Source organism: Mustela erminea, chromosome 8 (genome assembly GCF_009829155.1).
Source record: "Mustela erminea isolate mMusErm1 chromosome 8, mMusErm1.Pri, whole genome shotgun sequence".
Lineage (NCBI taxonomy): Eukaryota > Metazoa > Chordata > Mammalia > Carnivora > Mustelidae > Mustela > Mustela erminea.
Genome location: NC_045621.1, coordinates 110791559 through 110815702, shown reverse-complemented (window position 1 = coordinate 110815702; position 24144 = coordinate 110791559). Strand labels below are relative to the sequence as shown.

General features: G+C 38.8%; 1 protein-coding gene across 6 annotated transcripts in view; it reads left to right on the top strand.

Moving 5' to 3' along the window:
- The first annotated feature begins 4587 nt into the window (after positions 1–4587).
- Positions 4588–24144, top strand: part of IWS1 (interacts with SUPT6H, CTD assembly factor 1) — a 40210-nt gene continuing 20653 nt past the window's right edge. For 4 of the 6 annotated variants that reach the window (XR_004288322.1, XM_032353975.1, XM_032353974.1 and 1 more), the window contains exons 1-3: positions 4588–4920; positions 6940–7058; positions 21844–22990. Coding sequence is in view for 5 of the 6 variants with exons in the window: in XM_032353975.1 (XP_032209866.1) it covers positions 4878–4920; positions 6940–7058; positions 21844–22990 (1309 nt within the window). In the remaining variant the exon portion in view is untranslated. The remainder of the gene's footprint in view (positions 4921–6939; positions 7059–21843; positions 22991–24144) is intronic. The other 2 variants (XM_032353978.1, XM_032353977.1) reach the window with 2 other exon arrangements.

The following is a 24144-nucleotide window of genomic DNA, read 5'->3' as shown; positions in this document are numbered from 1 at the left end:
ATTGTACAAATGTATCCTATGTAACATTCCATTGTACAAATGTATCATAATTTTGTGATTCTTCCTGTTTGGATATTTTGTTTATTTCCAATATTTTGCAAGAAGTGCAGCAATGAATAATTTTACAGATATGTAATTTGTACACGGTCAGGTATATTTGTAGGATACATTCGCTGAAGTGAAATTGGCCCACGTGCTGGGCCAAAGAGCATATGCATTTGTAATTTTTATAAATATTTCCAAACTGCATTCTGTAGAGAACTATACCAGTACACCCCCATAGCACCTTATGAGAGGGCCTCTTTCTCTATGGCCTTACCTGTAGAATGTTAAAGGGTTTTTGCAATCTGAGCAGTGAAAATAATATCTCAATATGATTTTAATTTTTTAATTTTCTTTTAGGGTGAACACCTTTTCATCTGTCTTAGAACAATTAGTATTCTCTTTTCTGTGAATTGTCGTATTAGTTACCCATTTTTCTGTTATTAGTTTCCTTTTTTTTTGAGATTTTATTTATTTATTTATTTGACAGAGAGTGAAAGAGTGAAGATGCAAGCCAAGGACAGGAGTTGGGGCAAGGGGGGTACAGAGGGAGAAGGAGAAGCAGGCTTCCCAAGGAGCAGGGAACCCTACACAGGGTTCAGTCCCAGGACCCTGAAATCATGACCTGAGCTGAAGGCAGCCGTTTAACCAACTGAGCCACCCAGGCACGAGTTATTAATCTTCTTATTGATATCTTCTATAGTCTTCTCTAGGGAGATTAGTCCTTGGTCTCTAATAGGAGTTGAAAAAAAATTTTCTTTTCCTAATCACTTATATTTTGGTTGGGCTAATAATGTATTGGTTTTGCCATACACACATTTAAGTTTTCATTTCATTGTTTTTTTAAGTTTTTATTTTAATGCCAAACGTTTCAGTTTTTTATGGCTTTTGGCTTTTCAACCTTTGTTAGAAAGTCCTTTTCTCACCATATTTACTAAGGAATTGTTATTTTGGGTTTTGTATGCTGTTTTAGTTGTTCACATAAATAAAGTTATACCATTTATATTACTCTATAAAGTACTTTTTCCCACTTAATCTGGATATCCATGTGAGAGCTAAAGATTCACTTCAGTTATATTAGTGTTCTATGCCATGATACTGTGGTTCAGTGATTGATTATTCACTATTAATGGCTTTCAAGTGAGTTTCAGTTTTCAGTGTTACAAACAACCAGTCAGGGCAAATCTTTCATGTGTCCCAGTGACTTGTGAGGCTGGTATGTGTGAGGAAGAGCCAGGGGTGCCCCCTTAGGACATACTTGTTCCATTTGTTTTTTTCACTAGCAGGGCCCCCTAGTGGCTCAAGCATAAGAAGGAGGGACAGACTTGGGAGCCTGGGCTTCTCTGATACAGAATAATGAAACTAAGGAGGCTTCAAATCTTCTGATTCAACAATCTCATTTGACATACAAGGAAACTGAGTCTCATATAGGAGGCCGGTAGCTCGTCCCTGCTCAGCAAGCCCAGTAAGCCCAGAGATTGGCCCAGAACCTAGATCTCTGAGCCTCAGGTTGCAGCTCTGCCAGTGCCATGTTTTTCCTGATATGCTGTGACCTCTCATTCCTGATATATTTTTGGCAAGGTACAGTCTCTCAAAAGACTGGCTGAATAAATCTTGTATTCACTTAGGGAACAGTCTTTGGGTTATCAGTTAAGGGTTAAAATGAACTGCTGCAAGCCCTCCCTCCCTTCATCTCTTCTCTGTCCTCAGTATCTTTTGCGGGTAAAAAAAACAAACAAACAACTTCCCTTTTGGATGCCTTTCCACTACCACTGGCAACTGTGGACCAACTGTGCTGGGGCTGGAGTGAGGCATGGAGATTGGAGAGATGCCAGTCCTTAAAATGCAAGGTAGCTAATGGGGTGCCTGGGTGGCTCGGTTGGCAAAGCAACTGCCTTTGTCTCAGACCATGATCCTGGAGTCCCAGGATTGAGTCCTGCATTGGGCTCCCTGATCAGTGGAGCATCTGCTTCTCCTTCTGACCTCCCTGCCGCCACCAACCTCGTGCTCTCTCTCTTTCAAATAAAAAATAAAATCTTTTTCAAAAAGTAAGGCAGCTGAGACTCAGAAAGACACACCAGTGCTGCTCTAGCATTTCTCTATTGCAGGTCCAAGGGACAGCCAGTTGGTGAAAAGGCTCTGGAGAACTCTCTGGGACCTGTATTTGCATTGACAAGCATACTGCTTTAACTAAGACTCTGTTTAATTCAAAAAGTGTGTCCTGTTTTTCTAAATACATTGTTGGCTTCCAGAGTACAAAAACTAGATCTGATGCTTCTTTACAGCCTTCAGGATCTCAGCACATTGCTGCATGTTCAGTTGCCTTCTCTCACTCCATTCTTTAAACCACTGGAACAGTTAGAATCTTTATGTTAAAATTCAGTGATTATCTTCTTGCAATTGCATTGTTTAGCCCAATCACATTCATGGCTATTGGTCCTGTACCTCCTGTGAAATTACAACCTCTTTATGGCAGGATTTCCATTGGGTTCCCATCCACTGAACCTCTTCATGGACTTCTCCTCTATTCATCTTGCCTAACTTACACAGGTATACTCTCACCCACTCTCTTTGGAAGAAAGCTTAGATCCTAGGGTCTCCTTTCTCAAGTGAAAGGAAGTTAATACTTTATTTTTATATCTTTGGTTTCAGGCACTGTTAATTCCTTGTTCTTAGGATTCTTGTAATATTCCCATAGTAGGGTCAGGCTTAGATTTCAAAACTGTTTCTATTACTGGGAAAAGGAGTGAACTATCTTACAAGAAAATGAGAATTTCTAGAGAGAAACCACCCCTCTCTCCTCCTTCCCTTCCCATGTCGATTTCTGGAACCCAGAACTGGGTTCTGCCAGCATATTCTGACTGGCTAAGAAAGGGTTCAAGGAATACCAAAGCAGGGATGTGTCTTGACTAAGGGCGCTTTGAGAATCTACAGCAGAGATTGTATCAGAGAATCCACGTCTCTCAAGCCCAAGGTAGGAGGTGAACTTTCCAGGGCATTAAATTAGGTCTTACAACGGGCTAGACATACCTAGAAATCCAGTCTATGTTTTGCTAACAAAAGGCCCAATGTATGCAGGTCTATACATGCTGGGGTATCTTTGTTTATCTCTACTGGCCCTACTCTAATCAAAAGGCAAGAACATTTTCCACTCTGAGACAAAAGCAAACAAGTAAGGAAATGGATTTTACTTAGATTGTAATAGGGATTGGAATAGGGAGAGCACTCCAGATATGAAGATCAGAGTGCCTACCGGGATTGTTTTTTGCCTTAGACTTTCATAGGGAGAAAAGTGGGAGATTTGCAATCAGAAGTTTCAGTCAGGTGAACAGAAAATGTTTATCTGTGTCTAGCTTCTCAGGGTGGAGGACAGACTTTTAATCTCAGCCAATAATTCATGAAACAAAGAATAGGAAGTTGCAGGGTCTGAGTGGCCTTTAGAAGCAGGCTTAGACACAACGGAAAGATTTTCTTTGCCTGGTCTTGTTACAGGCTAACAAAAGGGCCAAGAAAGAACTAGAGTGAGTTTTATTTAGGTGGGAGGGTGGTTCTTTACAGAGATCCCTTCAAAGATACCTGATAGGTCAGGAGGTTTCTTTTTTTCTTTTTTTAAAGATTTTATTTATTTATTTGACAGAGAGAAAGATCACAAGTAGGCAGAGAGGCAGGCAGAGAGGCAGGCAGAGAGAGGGGGAAGCAGGTCCCCCAATGAGCAGAGACCCTGATGCGGGGCTCGATCCCAGGACCCTGAGACCATGACTCAAGCCAAAGGCAGAGGCTTAACCCACTGAGCCACCCAGGTGCCCCGGTCAGGAGGTTTCTTAACCATTGCTCTTCATCAAGGGCATGGGGCTCAAGTAAAGTTTAATAATGTTTTTCAAAAGGGGGCCCCTTTGGAAGTAGAAACTTGTACTTGGTATGGCTTCTTAAGATGGGAGTTAAGTCATCATTATTTTTAAGCAGGCTCCATGCTGGGGCGTGAACTCACAGCCCCAACGTGGGGCTTGAACTCACCTTTCAAGCCCTGAGGCGACACAGTATAACACTTAACCCACTATTCACCCTGGCGCTTCAAGTTGTTATTTTTAGACGGTAAAAAAGGAAGAAAAATGCCTTGAAAGGAAGCTCTTTTAATCAAATCACACCAGTTAGAAGCGCGCCACAGTCGCTGAAACTTTGAACTACAAGTCCCAGAGAGAAGTGCACCACTTCCGTCCCGTACTAAGGGCGGGAATCAAGCGCCTCGCTGCATGACGGGAAGCATACTTAATTTCCCCTATAATGAAAATTTAGTTGTAGCGCGTCTTCATTTTCCAGAAGCATAACTCAAGAAGATTCTCAAACAAGGAGCAGGGGCAGAGAACCAATAAATTAACGTCATCATCTCCATGGGAAACATAACTGGCTCCCCCAAAGGAAAGTATTTAACTGAAGCTGGAGCTCCCGCTCAATTTACCCAGTAGTCTCTTTCCGGCCACGCTGTGCGTCATTACCGTTGCATCTTCTGATTGGCCAGATGATAGGAGACAGCGCCTGCGCACTGCATTCCTTTGAGGGTCGTGGGCAGACGCCATTTTGGCCCCAGAGGTGCTTCTGGGAAGTAGAGCGCGGATCTACACGCCTGCCCGCCTACCCGGTACAGCTTCTTGTGCCGGGGCTTTTAGGTCGAAGTGTTTGTGCCCGCCGCTGCTGCCGTTTGATGCTACGCACCCCCAACCCTCTAGTCGAGCGGGAGCCCCTGAGCATCGGGCCGCGCCATCGGGGGTCACATCGCCAGGAAGGAGGTGACGGGGCGGCGCGGGGCGCGGACACTCCCCGCCGAGAGCCCGCCTGCCATGGATTCGGAATATTTCAGCGGCGACCAGTCAGGTGGGGCAGGGACTTGGGGGACAGGGCTTGGGGGGCGGAGCAGTTATTCAGTGGGGCTTGGCCTCTCACCCTCGCGGGGTAGGGGAAGGAGGCCCCGGAGACGTTCCCTCCCCCGACTTGGTCCGCCGTGGACTGTGAAGCGGCGCGCGAAGAGCCCGCCGACGCGCTGCGGCCCGGAAGTTAGAACCTTGGAGAGGGGATTCTAGACCGAGAGCGGTCTTCTGAATTGGCAAGTTTTTGGCTGAAACTGGGAAACCACTTCATATATTAAGTGCTTCTATGTGCAAAGTCCTAGGGAAGGTCTCTCCTGTTACGGAATTTTTTTTTTTTTCTTCCTGTAGTTGCGAGTCTTGCGAGAATTCAAGGAAGCGGTTCAGTAGGGGGTGCGGGATATTTCCTAGACCTTTCACACGGATTTGGGGATGGTTTAATCTCGCCTGCAACCGTGGTTTCCCAGTAAAATGTAGGACCCTCGTTTGAGTTGTATAAATATGTTAGAGTAAGGCGTGTACTTCTGGTACTTACTGGTGATTTTGTACTTTTCCTTCACCTTGAGACCTTTCCTCTTTCTCCTGACTGAAGTTTGATCTTCTTTGTTCCCTGTTTATTCAGTAAACACTGAGCGCCCCCTCCTAACACTGTACTAGGCACCGGAGATACAAGGACGAATAAGTCATGTCCTAGTGGGGAAGAACTTGACCGTTTTCTTTCACTTTGTGTCCTAGTCCCGTGAAGTGTTACCTGTCAGCAGTGCCTAAATGTCTGAATGTTAATCTCTTTTCTGTTTTGAGTTCACTTCGATTCGCTATATGATAGCGAATAGTGATAACTACAGAACGGGTTTCCAGGCATGCCCTGCTGTTTCGCCTAGAATGTTTGCTTGATATTTTCAACATAGTTTTCAGTTCTTTCTAAATTATTAAATTATTTTTCAGGTAAATAATTGTATGTAATACATGTCTATGGGTTAAGTGCTGGAAGACTTGAAAAAATAACAGTTCCCTGACTTTTCATTCTTTTTGCGGTTTTTTGATATTTACTTTCATATTAATTTATGCTCTTTCTTGTTGCATATTTTTAGGCATTCCGTAATGATTCCCTTTGTGTTAGGACAGGATTTTAGCCTCTTATGTGCCCTTTTCCCCCCATACTCTTACTGTTGCAGCATAATTATTTGTTACATTTCAAAATTACTTGTAATTTGACTGTATAAATATTCTTTACTTCTCAGCTGAGTAGAGTAGCTCCTTAGTATGATAGTGATTTCATTCTTAAACTTTTTGGTTTTCCTGTAGTTGACTGCTTCATTTTTAAAATTTAGTTTATTTTTATTAAACTTCTAACCAAGTCTTCCCATATCCTCCAACAGCCCTAAATCCCTCTGACAGTACAATTTTTATATTTTTAAAGTTTCGGTTAAAGGTAGGTAGCAATTCAATTTTACCATTTTGTAACAGTGCAGTGTATTCTTTACTTTAAGAATTTATACCATTTCTGTACTGGAGTTCTTGTGCTCTGCATTCATAAACAAATATTTACTGTGCTGAACCAGGCACTGTTCTGGGCTTCAGGGAATCAGCAGTTAACCAAAATCCTTGCTCTTTTGGCCCTTTCATTCAAGTGAGGAAAGACCCATATTAAACAAATAACTTGGTAAGTCATGTAGTACATTAGAAGGTGGTAAGTAAATTCTGTGGAGAGAATAGACTCCGGTTTTAACATAAGGTTGAAGTAGTTAAAGAGCACACTATTATTTAGAGGTTGTTGATTTGGTCCTTAGTGATGTTTCTTAAGCTTCACATTTCTTTTATGACGTATTTTTTGCTGCCACATATGTCATAATATGTGTTCTGATTGTTGGTATTTATATATAAGTGTTATGGTGTTGTCTTATTCACATTAGCATCATTAGTCATGCTTCGTCAGTGGTAACCTTTGCTCTTACATTATTCTTGATTCATTGTGTTCATTTCAGTTGTAGATGTCATCCATCTTACACCTTAAGTGGGTTTTTGTTTTATTTTTAAGCAGATGATGGTGGCGCTACCCCAGTACAGGATGAACGGGATTCAGGGTCAGACGTTGAGGATGATGTAAATGAGCAACACTCTGGATCAGACACTGGAAGTGTAGAACGTCATTCAGAGGTATTGGCTAAACAACATCTTTGGGGAGGCTTTTCCCTTGCATTCTGTGAGACATGTTTTTATTTAGGAGTTGTAGAGATCCTGTCACATGGTATAGGCTTCAAACCCTGGGAGTAAAGGATTTTAAATTAATAGAGAACTGCTTTAAAAAATAAACAGGGATAGCCTGGTTTCTTAGGAAATCACAGGGAAAGAATTTCAGGTTGGGGCCTTCTTCATATGTTCATATTGATTCACAAAATGGGCCAGGCCTTTTGGTATTTGAGTAGACCTCCCCATTCCCAAAATAATGTCTGAAAGAGGCAATGAGCATTTGCAAGCTGAAGAAATATCAATTAGGATAGAAAGTTATGGGATTTATCACCTATCAGAATTCTTAAAGGATTTGACTTTCTCAGCATGAACTGTCCAGTGTATATAATGTATGTAATGACAGCAAACAGAATTTTAAAAGCTGTTCTTAATTAATAATACAGAGTAGTGTTGGATCTTGTGTACAGCATTTCAACATATTTGGCCTAATAAACATTTCATAAAAAACTATTTAATTTGCTTCCCTGGTTACACAGTCTGTACTACACAGTGTTAACAAAATAAAAATGGGACATTTTAAAATAATTCAAGTATACGTTTTTGTTAAACAAACTGAAACCCATAGGAATGATAAAGATGATGAGATTTTCTTTTAAGAAATTCATGTGCCATATATTTTGTTTGATTACACAGGAACAGAAAATTGTCAGATTTTAAGTAGTAGATACAGTTATTAGAGATTGTGTTATTGATTTTGTCCTTAGATATGTCATGAGTGTACTTAGACATCAAGCAAATATTTATTGAGCATCCACTATGTGTCAGGTTCTTTTGAAGTATCCAGGACTAAATGAGGTCTCACCATCACCAAAATGCTTCTCTTCTTGGATTTATTTTTCATAAAGGAGAGAAAGACATTAAACAGTATTTTTTAAAAATTGTGTAGTTTGTTAGGAGATAATTGCTGTGCAGAAAGAAGAAAGTTAGAAAGAATGGAGGGTGACAGAGTAGAGGGCAGGCTCTTTAAATAGGGAGGTACACATAGACTTTATTAAGAAAGTGACTTTTTTGATCAAGACGTGAAGGGAGGTAAAGGAATAGCCGTGTGGATGTGTAGAGGAACACACACACACACACACACACACACACACACAGTTCCAGGCAAAGACCCTAAGGTGTTCTTGTGCTTAGTTTGTTCAAGGAACACCAAGGAGTGTGGCAAGAGGGGAGTTTAAGTAGAGGGCACATGAGATTGGAGGCTAAATGAACTGGGATAAAGGCTTATCCTTTAGTTATTTTGATGCCACTCAGTTTTTGGTATGCTCTTAAGTATGCAGACTAAATCCTAATAATAACCAATAGATAGAAATTATCTCATAGAGTAAACCTTATTACAGTTTATTAGTGTGTAGGGCTTTATTAAAATTTCTACTTTGGAAAGTAGGATAAGATGATTGACTCAGGGCTTCATTATTCAATTGTAAATGTAATGTAGGCTTACCTTTAGGCATCTTCAACTACTTTTTTGTAATGAGGTGGATTCTAAATAAATAAATGTGCATGCTGAAAATTTGGAAACTATTAAAAACTTAAGGAAGAAAATTAGAATCAGCATACTGTTATCACAGAAATGACTGTTAACTTTTTATATTATTTGTCCTGCATTTTTATTTTCTCATATATGTAATGTGTGTACATTTTAAGTTACTTGAGATTTTACTGTATATATTTTGTATTTATATATAATATTTTTTATCTGTTCACTTAAGATTGTACCTAAGAATTTCCCTGTGTCATTAAGGATTCTCACTAAGCATAATTTTTAAGGCTTAATATGACATTTTTTAAAATGGATGCACCATTAATTGTTCAACACTTTCCTGACTTTTGACCTTTAGAGTGTATAGGTATTAAAAATGAAGTCTGCTGTGAACGTATTTTTGTTCTTTCCATAGATAATCCCTTTCAGGAGGATTATCCCAATTTTTTAAACTACTAGGTTATAGTTTGAGAGTGCCAATTTTACCCTTATTAATTGTTGAGTTCTGCATTTATGCTCCTTTGGCTCTTTAAAGTGGCTTCTTTGGAAGTGGCTTCTTTTGGATCATTTTCATATGAAAAATACTTTCTAGAAGACAGTGGGATGTTAGAAGAGTACCATTGTATTAAACTGAACAGTGGAGATGACAGGCCCAAACCCAAAAAAATATGTATTAGTTTCCTATTGCTGCCATAACAGTTTGACACGGATCTGGTAGCTTAAAAGAGATTTATAATTCTGGAGACCAGAAGGCTAAAATGGGTCTCAAGGGGTTAATGGGCTAAACTCAAGGTATTACCAGGGCCATGTTTCTTCTCTAAGGGAGAATCCATTTCTTTGCCTTCTCCAGCTCTGTAGATCAGTTGCATTCGTTGGCTTGTGGTTCCTTCATCATCAGTGTCTGCACTGTAACACCTTCAAATCTCTCTGACCTCTGCGGTCACATCTACATCTCTCTCTGACCCTCCTGCCTCCCTTTTCTAAGGACCTTTGTAGTTATATTGGGCTTACTCAGATATAATCCAGGAAAATCTCCTTATCTCAGGTTCCTTAATTACATCTGTACATCCCCTTTTGCATATAAAGTTAATAAGCACAAATTTGGGGATTGGGATGTAGACATCTTTTGGAGAGCTATTATTTTGCCTGCCACAAGATGGAACTCAAAACATGCTTCTCCAATAGTACAAAAAGGTTTTTCCCTTTTGCATTTTAGATTTTAGGCTGGTTTTTGAAAAAATTTATTTCACTTACGGTATTCACTCTATGTTTGTTTGTTTAGAGCTCTAAGGAAAGTTTTGAAAAAACTCAAGGTAATATTTTTAAAATTAAAATTAATTTAAAAATATAAGATAATGAACATCAAGATAAGTAACAGTGCTTTGCTGTTCCATATTGGAGCCTGAGACAAAATGAAAAATAATACCATATTTTTAAAATCTTGATATTTTGTTCATTATGGATTTTTCTCCATCATCTGATCTTGAAAATCGTCACTTGTCTTTTTTTTAAAACCGCTTTATTGAGATAAATTTGCATGCCCTACGATTTGCCCATTTAAAATGTGCAGTTCTGTTGTCTTCAGTATATTCACAGTAGTCACCATTGTCAATTTTAGAATATTTTCGTCACTTCAAAAAGAGACCTTTTAGCTATTACCTGCTTACCATTCACACCCCTCCTCCCTTCCCATCCTTCTGCACATTCCATATGAATGGAATTGTATAATATGTGGTCACTTGTGACTGGTTCTTTCACTTAATGTTTTCAAGGTTTATTCATTGTAAACCGTGTGTTTTGGATATATGTCTACACCATACCCATGTATGTTGTAGCATATATCGGTACTTATTTCTTTTTTGGGGTAATATTCCATTGTATGGATAAACTACATTTGTTTATCCATTTGTCAGTTGATGAACATTTACGTTTTTACCTTTTGGCTGTTGTAAGAAATTGTTCTATAAACATTTACATATAAGTTTTTGTGTGTTACTTCTCTTGGGTATGTACCTAGGAGTGGAGTTACTGGCTCATATGGTAACATTGTCCTTTTTTTTTTTTTTTTTTTAAGATTTCTCTTTATTCGACAGACAGAGATCACAGGTAGGCAGAGAGGCAGGCGGGGCGGGGGGAGCAGGCTCTCTGCTGAGCAGAGAGCCCAATGGGGGGCTTGATCCCAGGACCCTGAGATCATGATCAGATCCGAAGGCAGAGGCTTAATCCACTGAGCTACCCAGGCGTCCTGGTAACATTATTCTTAAATGTTTGAGGAACTCTCAGGCTGTTTTCCACAGTGGCCGTATCATTTTACATTCCCACTAGTATATGAAGGTTCTGATTTCTCTATATTCTTACCAACTTTTGTTATTACTTGACTCTGATCATAAACATCTTAGTGGGTATGCAGTAGTATCTCGTTACGGTTTTGATTTGCATTTCCCTGATGAGTAATGATGTTTGTTACACTTATGTTGGTATTGGCCATTTGTGTAACTTCTTGGGAGAAATGTCCATTCAGATTCCTTGTTCATTTTTTTTTTTTTTAAGATTTTATTTGTTTATTTGACAGAGAGAGATCACAAGCAGGCAGAGAAGCAGGCAGAGAGAGAGGAGGAAGCAGGCTCCCTGCCGAGCAGAGAGCCAGCTGCGGGGCTCGATCCCAGGACTCTGAGTTCATGACCTGAGCCGAAGGCAGCGGCTTAACCCACCGAGCCACCCAGGCGCCCCTCCTTGTTCATTTTTTAATTGGACAATTTGTCTAAGAGACTTTTAAGAGTGTTTTAAATAGTATGGCTACAAGTCCCTTATTAGATGACTGATTTGCAAATATTTTCTCCTATTACATGAGTTATCTTTTGACTTTAACGACTTTTTGACACAAAAAAGTTTCTAATTTTAATGTTCAATTTATCTATTTTTTCTTTTGTTGTTTGTACTTTTAGTGGCATGTCTAAGAATTCTTCACCAAATCCAAGGTCATGAAGATTTATTTCTGTGTTTTAAGAGTTTCATCATTTTAACTCTTATATTTAGATTTTTTTTGCTCATTTTGGGTTTATTTTTGTATATACTATGAGGTAATAAAACTGGTAAGGGTCCAGTTCCATTCTTTTGTTTGTGGATATTTAGTTGTGTCAGCATCATTTGTTGAAGAGATTTTTCTTTCCTCATTGAATGGTCTTGGCCCCTTGTCAGAAATTAGTTGGACATAGATGTAATGGTTTATTTCTGTATCTTCTGTTCTAATTGATTCCTGTTTGTGTCTGTATTTACACCAGTGCCATAGTACCTTGAGTAAGTTTTGATATTAAGGAGTGTGAGTGCTGCTTTGTTCTTTTCCAACATTGTTTTACCTCTTCTGGGTCCCTTGCAACTACATACATATTTTATAATTACCTTGTCCATTCCTGCAAGGAAGTTAGCTGGGGTCCTTGTAGGGATTGCAGTGAATCTATAGATGAGTTTGGGTAGTGTCATCATCTTAAGAATGCAAAGCTACTGATTCATGAATGTAGGGTATTTGTTCATTTATTTAGGTCTTCAGTTTCTTTCAACCATGCATTGTAATTTTCAGTGTACAAACGCTGCATTTGTATTTTAAATTTATTCCTGCTTTTCTCTTTGATGCTTAGCAAGTGGCATTCTCTTATTAATTTCATATTCAGATTGTTACCATTTTTCCTATTCTAATTAATTGCATTATGGTCTGAGAATATGCTTTGTACAGTAGCTGTTGTTTTAAATTTATTGAGGTTTGTTTTACGGCTTAGTGTATGGTCTGTCCTGAAGAATGTTTCATGTGCAGTTGAGAAGAATATATAATTTGCCTTTGAAGCCACAGTGTGTCTCCTGTAGTCAACGTATCATTGGATATATATTTTTTTAATCTGATTTCTGTCTCTTTTTGAGTGGGGACAGGCAGAGGGAGAAGGAGAGAGAGAATCTTGAGCAGGCTTCAGGCACAGTGCAGAGCCCAAAGCAGGGCCCAGTCTTACAACCTTGAGATCATGACCTGAGCTGAAATCAGGAGTTGGATGTTTAACCGACTGAGCTACTCAAGAGCCCTTCTCGTTTCTGTCTCTTGATTGACTTGTTTAATCCATTCATAATCTAATGTTTTTGATAAGAGTTGCAGTCTGCCATTTTAATGTGTGTTTTCTATAGTCTTATCTCTTATTCCAGTCTTTGGTTTAAAATCTAATTTGTCTGACATAAGGATTGCCACTCCAGCTTTCTTTTGATGACCATTGGCATGATAAATTGTTTTCCATTCCCTCACTTTAAATCTGGGTCTAAAATGAGTCTCTTGCAGATAGCATATAAATGGGTCTTACTTTTTTTTATCGAATCTGATACCCTGTGTCTTTTGATTGGGAAATTTAGTCCATTTACATTCAGAGTAACTATTGAAAGGTATGAATTTAGGGCCATTATATTACTGCCTATAAAGTCACTGTTTCTGTATGTTGTTTCTGTTTCTTTCTGGCCTATGTTGCCTTTGGGCACTTTCTTCCCTTAAAGGATCCCTTTTTTACTTTTTAAAGATTTTTTTTTTAAAATTTATTTGATAGAGATCACAAGTAGGCAGAGAGGCAGGCAGAGAGAGAGGGGAAGCAGGCCCCCCCCTGCTGAGCAGAGAACCTGATGCGGGGTTCAATCCCAGGACCCTGACACCATGACCTGAGCTGAGGGCAGAGGCTTAACCCACTGAGCCACCCAGGCTCCCCAAAGGATCCCTTTTAATATTACTTGCATGGCTGGCTTAGTGATCACAAATTTCTTTAGTTTCTTTTTGACCTGGAAGCTTTTTATCTCTCCTATTTTGAATGAAATCCTTCTTTGCTGGATAAAGTAGTCTTGGCTGCATATTTTTCTTATTTAGTACCTTGAATCATGCCAGTCCTTTTTAGCCTGCCAGGTCTCTGGCCTATGTCTGCTGCCAGTGTAATGTTTCTACCCTTGTTTGGTTATGGACCTCTTGTCCTGAGCTGCTTTCAGGATTTTCTCTTTGTCTCTGAGGTTTGCAAGTTTCACTTTTTGTTATGTCAATTTATTATGTCAGTTTATTATTATATGTCAAGGTACTGACCAATTTTTGTTGATTGGTGGAGGGGGTGGAAGGTTCTCTGTGTCTCCTGGACTTGAATGCCTATTTCCTTCACCAGATTAGGGAAGTTCTCTGCTATAATTTGTTCCAATACATCTTCTGCCCCTCTGTTTCTTTCCTCTTCTGGGATCCCAATTCTAATATTGTTTAGCTTTATGGCATGGCTTATCTCTTGAATTCTGTCCTTTTCATGATCCAGTAGTTTATCTCTCTTTTTCTCAGCTGCTTTATTCTCCATCATTTGGACGTCTTTATCATTAATTGTCTCATCTGCCTTATTTATCTTAGCAGCACGAGCCTCCATTTTTATTAAATCTCATTAATAGCCTTTATTTCGACTTGATTAGATTTTTGTTCTTTTATTTCTCCAGAAAGGGATTCCCTAGTGTCTTTTGTGCCTTTTTCAAGCCCAGCTAGTATTTTTGTAATTCTGAACTCTAGTTCCAACATCTTACTTTTATCTAGACTGATTACGTCCCTGGTAGTCAGTACTGCCTATTGTTCTCTTTTTTGAGGTGAGTTTTTCTGTCTTGTCATTCTGTCCAGAGAAGGTTAGATGAGCAAGAGAACAAAGTCCTAAAATGGCAACAACAACCCCAGAGAGATATACCCTAAACAAATCAGAAGAGACCTGAAACTAGAAATCAATGAATAAATGAATGAATGAATAAAAAATAAATAAAAGAGAGAATATAATCAGGCATGTGAACAGAATAGAGCAATACACTGGATCCTGGATATTTTGGTCTGTTTGTTGGAAAACTAGATCCCAGGGGTGCCTGGGTGGCTCAGTTGTTAAGTGTCTGCCTTCGGTTCAGGTCATGATCCCAGGGTCCTGCTTGCGGGGAGTCTGCTTCTCTCTCTCCCACTCTCCTGCTTGTGTTCCCTTTATCGCTGTGTCTCTCCCTGTCAAATAAATAAATAAAAATCTTTGGAAGAAAGAAAACTAGATCCTGAAATTGTAAAGAAAAGCTTATATATTTATAAAAATAAAGTTAAATACAATAAAAGGATAGACTAACTGTAATCTTCGCCACCTGAATAGCTTTCAGGCAGGGAAGTCCCTTACCAGAGCAGACTTATGAAAGTTCTGATTTTGCGCACCACTGATATATCACTTTTGGGTAGCCACTTACAGAGGCCCCCCATCCGCATAATTTATCTTCCCATATATTGCTTAGGATTCACTTTTCCATACCTCCTACCTTGCAGAAAGTGGTTGCTTTTCTTTTTTCTTTTTCTTTTTTTTTTTTAAAGATTTATTTATTTATTTGACAGAGAGAGATTACAAGTAGGCAGAGAGGCAGGCAGAGAGAGAGGAGGAAGCAGGCTCCCTGCTGAGCAAAGAGCCCGATGCGGGACTCGATCCCAGGACCCCGAGATCATGACCCGAGCCGAAGGCAGCGGCTTAACCCACTGAGCCACCCAGGCGCCCAGTGGTTGCTTTTCTATTTGTAGAGTTGCAGCTATTCTTTTCTTAGCTCTCCAGTTGAGTTCACAGGTGTTCATAATGATTTGATAGCTATCTAACTGAATTCCTGGGACCAGATGAAACTAAGGTCTCCTATTCTTATGCCATCTTGGACTAGTTGTCTTTTACCTCCTTGATTAAGTTTATTCTTAGGTATTTTATTCTTTTTGATATTAAGGAGATTATTTTCTTTTTTTAAAGTTTTGTTGTTAGTGTATAAAAATGCAACAGATTTTTATATATTGATTTTGTGTCCTGAAAGTATTGAATTCATTGATTAGTTCTTACAGTTTTTGGTGGTCTTCTGTGTATGACATGACATCTGCAAATAATGACGGTTTTACTTCTTCCTCCCTGATTTGGATGCCTTTTATTTATTTTTTCTTGCCTAATTGCTGTGGCTGGGACTGCCACCACTGTGTTGAAAAAAAGTGTTGAGAATGGGCATCCTTATCTCGTTCCTGATCTTAGAGGAAATGCTTTCACCTCTCCCCATTGACTATGATGTCATCTATGGGCTTGTCACATATGGCCTTTATTATGCCAAGATATGTTCCCTCTTTACCAGTTTGTTGAGAGGTTTTTTTTTTTTTTTTTAATCATAAATGGATGTTGGATTGTGTCAGATACTTTTTCTGAATCTGTTGAGATGATCATATTTTTAGCTTTCATTTTGTTCATGTGGTATAAAGCGTTGGTTGATTTGTTGAGCTTACCTTGCATTACTGGAATAAATACCATTTAGTCATGGTGTACTGCTGAATTTGGTTTAATAATGTTTTGTTCAGGATTTTTTACCTTTGTTCATCAGAAATATTGCCCAATAATTTTCTTTTCTTGTTGTATCTTTGTCTGGTTTTGTTATCTGGGTAATGATGGCTTCATAAAATGGTTGGGAAGTGTTCTCTCAGCCTCCTCTTCTGCTTTTTAGAAGAGTTTGAGAAGGATTAGTATTAATTCTTCTTCAGATGTTTGATAGAATTAAGCTATGACTTACTAACATCTTTTTGACTAGGTTTCTAAAAGGGATATACATATAAATATCAGCGGGATATTCATGAAATGTATTTGTTCTTTGTAGAGCATGTTGAAAAATCAGAATCATCACCTAACTTTTGTGGTCAGGCAGATAGTGAAAAGGGGAAAATTAAAAAAAAAATCTTTTTCAGTAGTTATCACCAAAGCCACAGATTTTTAATAAAGCAGTTTGAGTACAGATGTGATCTGGTTATTACTAGTTGCCAGTTCTAATTTTTGTTGCTTTACTTGAATATTTTCTTGGACAGTATGAAATTGGCTTTGTGGTTAATGGTCAGCTGATTTTTGTTCCATGGAAAAATATTGAAGGAAATGTGTATTTTAAAATCCAGAAGCCTGTAGATTTCATCTGCGTAGAAGGTAGAAGAGGGTCTCACACAAGAAAATAGTATGTGGGACTATTGATGTAGAGGTTGTTTGTAAATGGAGCCTGGCTTCTCATTATTTTCTAACTGTAGGCAAAGCATAATGGGCACATCCATCTGCTCTTGAAGTTGGGGACAGTCCCATTAACCCAGCCTCATTTTGAATTTCATAAGGGTGGCAGGCTACTCTTGTTTGGATCTTTCCACAGAGGTTATCCTAATACAAGGAAAGTATTTTTAAGGAGAGTACATTAGAGCAGCTAGAATATTCTTTTTGGTACTGCTGTCCTTGTTTACCCTATTTCTTAACAGTTCTTTGGTTCCATCTACATTCTCTTTCTTTGTGTTAGGTCTCAGGCTTTGTCATTGAGCCTGCAGGTTGAGGAGAAAAACATTATTTTGTGTTCTTTTTTGTTAAGCATTGTCTTATGGCGTTCTATTTCATTTTGGTGAATTTAAGTGTCTTCTGTATACTAAAGGTAAAAGATACATTTTTTAAAAAGTGGTCTCTGATTTCAACGTCAGTGTATTTCACATCACCTTTCAGTAAGGTAGAGGTACATGATGTTATGGGGTATGAAGAAAGGAATGGTTAATCAGCCCAGCCTTTTCAGATGATGTGTTTAAGCTGAGTCTTGAAGGGTTAATGTTTTGTAATTAATAATAAGGTGTTTTGTTTTGAATGGCTAATAGCATCTACTGAGTGATCATAGGCATTGTGCTAACTACTTTTCATTCATTTGATCCTCAAAACATTCCTCTAAGGTATTAGTACTATCCCTAACTCCGTGAAATTGAGAACACTGAGGCTTTTTTTTTTTTTTTTTAAGATTTTTAAATTTATTTATCTGTCAGAGAGAGTGAGCATAGGCAGGCAGAGAGGCAGGCAGAGGCAGAGGGAGAAGCAGGCTCCCTGCTGAGCAAGGAGCCCGATTCAGGACTCAATCCCAGGACCCTGGGATCATGACCTGAGCTGAAGGCAGCTGCTTAACCAACTGAGCCACCCAGGTGTCCCGAGAACACTGAGGCTTAAGAGAAGTCAAGAAAATTTTCCTAGATGACAGAATAGGAAGTGGCTGAGCTAGGGTTTGGACCCAAGAGCTTTCTGATTCTAGAGAGAAATCCTTGTAAAGAACCAAACTCTTTGTTGTTGTTAACTCTTAAAGTTAAGTTGTACACAATCCATTCTATCTAGAGAGGAAAATGGAAGAGCCTTTAGGAAGAGGCTATTTTTGCCCAGTTTTGAGGTTTGAAAAGGACAAGGTGGGGGGAAGATACTTGAGGCAAAAGAAACAACATTTGTAAAGGCAGGAGGTAATGAAGTAAGTAGTTGCGTGTGTCTGTGGTAGAATTTTAATGTGTGGTTAGAATCACTTGGATTAGATGTCAAAATGCAGATTCTGTGACCTCTTCTTCAGACATACTGGATTAATATCTGGTGCTTTTTTACCAATAGCACCCCAGATGATTCTAATGCACATAGGAAGTTTGGGAACTGCTAGTGCAGTGCATAGGGTTGATGTTGGAGAGAGGGCAGAAATGAATCTGGAGAGGTAGTAGGCAGGAGTAGGAGTTTGCTTCATTATTATGAAGTCTTATGAACTCTTTTTTTTTTGACAGAGACAGACAGATCATAAGTAGGCAGAGAGGCAAGCAGAGGGAGAGGGGGAAGCAGACTCCCTGCTGAGCGGAGAACCTTGATGTGGGGCTCAATCCCAGAACCCTGAGATCATGACCTGAGCAGAAGGCAGAGGCTTAACCCACTGAGCCACCCGGGCGCGCCCTCATTATTATAAACTTTTAAGCTTTGTGTGCAGTTTGCTCTTTTTTCTACTCATCAGAAGTGCTTTTGTTTTTAACTATCTGATCCTAAGATTAACCATCTTTTGACTATGGATACTTATATATAGCTTCATTTTATTATGTGTATGCTTGCTGTAAAATTGGAGTTTCTCAAAGTCCGCTCCAGGAGCTACACTGGATAAGTAGCTTTATCTATAATAGCATTGTGTAATTCTGTTGCTGGATTTCTTAGATTCTTTCATATGCTAGTAAAGATGGTATGCATTGACAGCTCCCAAGATGAGGTTTTCAGATACATCTTTTAGAGCTAAGGTCCGGTGAAGCATGTTTTTGAAAAATATCCTGTAGAGATTTCTTGATGGCATTTAACTTTGTGACTTAGTATTCAGTGTTCTGCCAATTTATAATGGTAGGTTAGTATGCAAGTTCAACAGTTTTGTTCGACTCTTCTAATGGTTAAGGAAGAAACAAGTATCCTGAGTTTGGTTCTTTACAAGGATTTCTATTTGACATTTATTGCTTTCTGTCAGTTTTATTATTTACTTTGTAATTTTTAGATGTTAATCCTCTCTGTGCTTGGGTATTGTGACCCTGGTCCATATGGAGTGTGGTTTCTGTTTGTATGCTGAGCCAAATGACCAAATGATTCATTATGGGTAATAGTGTTTATTTTATTTGTATCTACAAGGTGAATGATTATAAGAGGGAGGTATGAGGCATTATAGACATTTTAAAAAATTCTAAGAAACCTCAGTGGTCAGTTTCTCTGACAGTTAACAATTAGGGGATTTTTTAAAATTATTAAAAACATGTCATTTAAATGGCAGTTTCTATAATTGATTTGTTGTGCTCATATCTGACTTTTTTAAAAACTGCATTTCGGATTTTTAAAGTTTGCAACTTAAACCAATTGTTGAAACCAGCCTAAAAATTTTGAATGTTGTTTTGATAACTTTTAAGCGTAACTGTATGATTTTTAATATGTTCCTTTCCTAAATTCTGTGATGTCACTACCTAAGTGCATTCTCCAACTTGAGTCTCTTGACTAACACTTTCTTACTACAGTGATTTCTTACCGTTTTTTTTCACCATATTACACATAATGAATAGATACACAGTTTTAATGAAACTCAAAAATTGATGAGAATTCCTAAGTTTCACAGTCCTGACCATATGTGATGTCTTTGTCATGGTTGCTTATTTTACTTACTTATTTATTTATTTTTAAAGATTTATTTATTTATTTGAGAGAGAGCTTGAGAGCAGGAGCCGGGGTGGGGGGAGAGAAGAGAGCCAAAGGGAGAGGCAGAAGCGGACTCCCTGCTGAGCAGGGAGCCTGACAAGGGACTTGATCCCAGGGCTCTGGGATCATGACCTGAGCTGAAGGCAGCTGCTTAACCTACTAAGCTACTCAGATGCCCCATGGTTGCTTGTTTTAGAATGTATACACGATGTGTCTAGAAATCCAGGGTAGAGTGTAGCAGATAAGTTTTGGAATGGCTGTCTAGTTCATGATTCTCTTCCTCTGTGGCAGTGGGTCCCACTGCTTTGTCCATGCTCTGGATGTATAACCCAGTGAATACTGAGTCATGACACCTGATACTGCTGTGGCCAACTAGATCATCTGTCCTGGGAGTTTAAAATGTTTGATCCTAGACACAGAAGTTTAGCATGTTTAGAGTGAATCATGGTATTGATATTGCTCTAGTAGAAAGATCCTTGAGTTCCCTTTTCTAAGCTCTCTGAGCTGACTTGGTTCCTACCTTTTCTGAGTCTTTAGTCATTCGTTCCACTTTGATTTGGGGAATATTGTTCTTTTTTCTGAAGATAGCCAGAGATGGTTTCTGTTCTTTGCAGTGAAAATAAATTGAGCCACACACGAACATGCTCTTAGAATTACATTATGGCTATGTCGTGGAAAGCATTTCAAAAGACAATTATTTTAATTTTCCCTTTTGCCTCCTGCTTCAGTTCCCCTGCTGGTGTTTGTATATCCCACCTTCCCTCCTCAATAATCTTGTTAATTTTTTTTCTGACTCTTAGCACAGACTAGTTACAGATACCTGTTGTCTGCACACCTTTTATAGCTCTGTCTCATATAGATCACTTCCTGTAGGCTTTCAAAATAACATGCATGCTTTCATGACAGTGCATATTAGTTTATTGTTAGGATATGTTTGGCTGGCTTACTAGAAAGCATCTTCTTAGGATCAGGCATTGAAATATGTTCAGCCTTGACTCCCAGCACTTGCACATAGTTTGTTGAGTTAATTATTATTCCTCACTTTCATTTATAGTCGGCCCTTGAACAGTATGGTTTTGAATTGTGCAGGCCTAGTTATATTTGGATTTTTTTTTCAATAAATACAGTACTATAAATGTATTTTCTCTTCTTAATGACTTTCTTAAAACACTTTTTTCTAGCTTACTTTATTGTTAGAATATAGTATTGTAAGAATATAGTATAGTGTATATATTGTAAGAGTATCTTACTATATTGTAAGAATATAGTATAGTTAAGTATACTTTTAAGAATTTGTGTATAAGAATATAGTATAACATAAAAAAATGTGTTAATTGACATTTTATGTTACTGGTAAGGCTTCCAGTCAACAGGAGGCTAATTAAGTTTTTGGAAGTTAGTAGTTATACATGACTTTCAACTCTGTGTGTGTGGGGGGAGGTGGTCAGTTCTCCTAGAGATCCTCCGCCAAGTTGTTGAAGGGTCAACTGTAGTTTCTCTAAAACTTAAACTCTTGTCTCAGTGTTATTAGATGTATGACTGAGACTGCTCCAAGCCTCAGTTTTGTTACCATGTAAGGTACTGTTATGAGGAGTAAATGAACTAACAGGAGAGAGTCTGACAAGACATTAGGCTCATAATAGGTACTTAGTATGTGTGAGCTATCCCTCTCCTTGTTTGTTTAGATTTGCCTAGGAGAATGTGTCCTGTATATCATTTGGTCTTATAGTTTCATAGTTCTTTTCCTTAAAATAATTTTAATTTTATAAAACCCAAGAATGTTTCTTTTAAAAAGAACTTGGGTACCTGTTTGCTTATATTTGAAAAATATATTTAGGAGCTAAAATTATGTGAGAACATCAGAGTTTTGTTTTTTTGTTTGTATTTTTAAAGTCTAGCTCTTCAAGATGTAAATCTCCTATATAATTATCTGGGGGTATACTTTACAGATTTGTTTTGGTCAAGTTTGGTTATCTTTTCCCATTTTGGAATCCAAACATGTTAGCCATTTTACAGGTGTATGATCTTCTTTAAGGTGGGGTGTTTCCATATAAGTATAGAACAACAATTTTATATTGAAGTGTGCATATTCCTTTGTTTTAAAAAATTGTTGAAAAATGTCAGCATTTCACTACCAAGCATATTTTTGCACTCTCCTAATTTTTCACCCTTAATTTTTCAGAATGAACCTAGTGATCGAGAGGATGGCCTCAACAAAAGACACCATGTGACAGATTCTGAGAATGATGACCCCTCAAATCTTAATGCCAGTGACTCTGAGAGTGAGGAGCTTCAAAGGCAAAAGGACAGTGACTCTGAATCTGAAGAACACGCAGAGCCTCCTGCAAGTGATTCTGAAAATGAGGACACTAATCAGCATGGGAGCGACTCTGAGAGTGAGGAGACCAGGAAGTTACCTGTCAGTGACTCTGAAAATGAGGAACTTCTTAACGGGCATGCAAGTGACTCAGAAAATGAAGACGTTAGGAAGCATCCTGCCAGTGATTCAGAAATGGAAGAGCTCCCCAAAAGTCCTGCCAGTGACTCTGAAACAGAGGATGCTTTAAAACCTCAAATCACTGACTCTGAAAGTGAGGAACCTCCACAGCACCAAGCCAGTGATTCTGAAAACGAAGAGCTTCCCAAACCTCGAATCAGTGATTCGGAAAGTGAGGAGCTTCCTAAGCCTCGGGTCAGTGACTCTGAAAGTGAGGAGCCTCATAGGATTCAGGCCAGTGACTCAGAAAATGAGGAGCTTCCCAAACCCCGTATCAGTGACTCAGAAAGTGAGGACCCACCAAGGCACCAAGCCAGTGACTCAGAAAATGAGGAGCTTCCCAAACCCCGTATCAGTGACTCAGAAAGTGAGGACCCACCAAGGCATCAAGCCAGTGACTCAGAAAATGAGGAGCTTCCCAAACCTCGGATTAGTGATTCGGAAAGTGAGGACCCCCCAAGGAACCAGGCCAGTGATTCAGAAAATGAGCTTCCCAAGCCCCGAGTCAGTGACTCTGAGAGTGAGGAGCCTCAGAAGGGACCTGCCAGTGATTCTGAAACTGAGGATGCCTCCAGACACAAACAAAAGCCAGAATCAGATGATGATAGTGATGGAGAGAATACGAGAGAGGATACAGAAATGCAGAATGACTCCTTTCATTCAGATAGCCATGTAGACAGAAAAAGGATCCAGAGTTCTGACAGCGAGGAGGAAGAACCCAAAAGGCCAAAAATTGACAGTGATGAAGATGAAGAAAAAGTTGGGGAGGAGGAGAAAGTAGCGAAGCGAAAGGCTCCTGTGCTTTCTGATAGTGAAGATGAAGAGAAAGCATGTAAGGAATTGTTTTGGACTGTTTGTGCATAGTTTTAATTATTGTCTAAGCTTGTAACTGTGAAGCACTGTATTTCTGCACTTGATCTTAGCCAAAAGGCCGAGAAGCGATGAAGCACTGTATTTCTGAAATGTCAGGTCTATATTCTCTCATTCAACTTGATCTTCTAAAATATTACTAGGATACCAGTTTTGTTTGGTTTTCAGTGGCTGGTCTTAGTATTAAATTTGCTTTGAGTTCTAGGAGTATTAAGATCTAACTAGTTCAAAATAGTAAACTAATGGGAGTTTCATGGGAATGTGAAATACTTAGTTTTTTGTGGGGGAAGGGTAATGTTTCCAAGAAATATGTTAACTTGAAAACCCAGTTGTACCCAGAGTTAGCTGCAAGTGTGACAGTCAGTGCACTAGTTTCCATCTAGCTATTGACTGAGTTCCCAAGTCTTTTTGGTACCTGTCTTTTGTGAAATGTGGTTGAATACCCAAATATGAGGAAGTTTGTGAGGGAGACTGTATTTAGAGACTCTATGTCTCTGTAGCATATTCTAATCTTTGTTACCTGGGATCCTGTTTTCATAGATAATAATTTTTACTTGATTGCTTTTTTAAATTTTATTACTTTTTTATGAAACTTCGTTGATAAGGTGGGGAGGCCTAGTCCCTTATAAGCTGACAGTTGTTACAGAAGAAGGAAAAAGACCATCACACATGTGCCATCCAGTTTACTAAGGGAGATGAGAAATTCCAAACTGACCAGCAGTGACATGGGAGTATGGGAATTCCACAAAAGAATATCTGAGCCTTTTCAGTTCTGCTAATATTTGGCAGAATAGAAGGGACTCTAATTCTGTACATCATTCTAGGCTCTTTTCTCTGTTCCCCCAAAGGAAAGGTAGCTATTGGTGTCCATTCTTATATTTTGTTCTTCATCTTCCAGTTACTGTTTCCTAAAGAGTATCATAATTGTGAGTTGACTCTGAACCTTTTAGTCACTATTTTTTTTAATAGTTTTTACTTAATCTCTGTATCTGATGTGGGGCTCAAACTCAAGAACTGGAGATCAAGAGTCACATGGTCTGACAGACAGTCAGGTGCCCCTGGTCTTTTTTTTTTTTTTTTTAAATAATTATTCTAAGCTGTGTGTTAGAAGCCCTT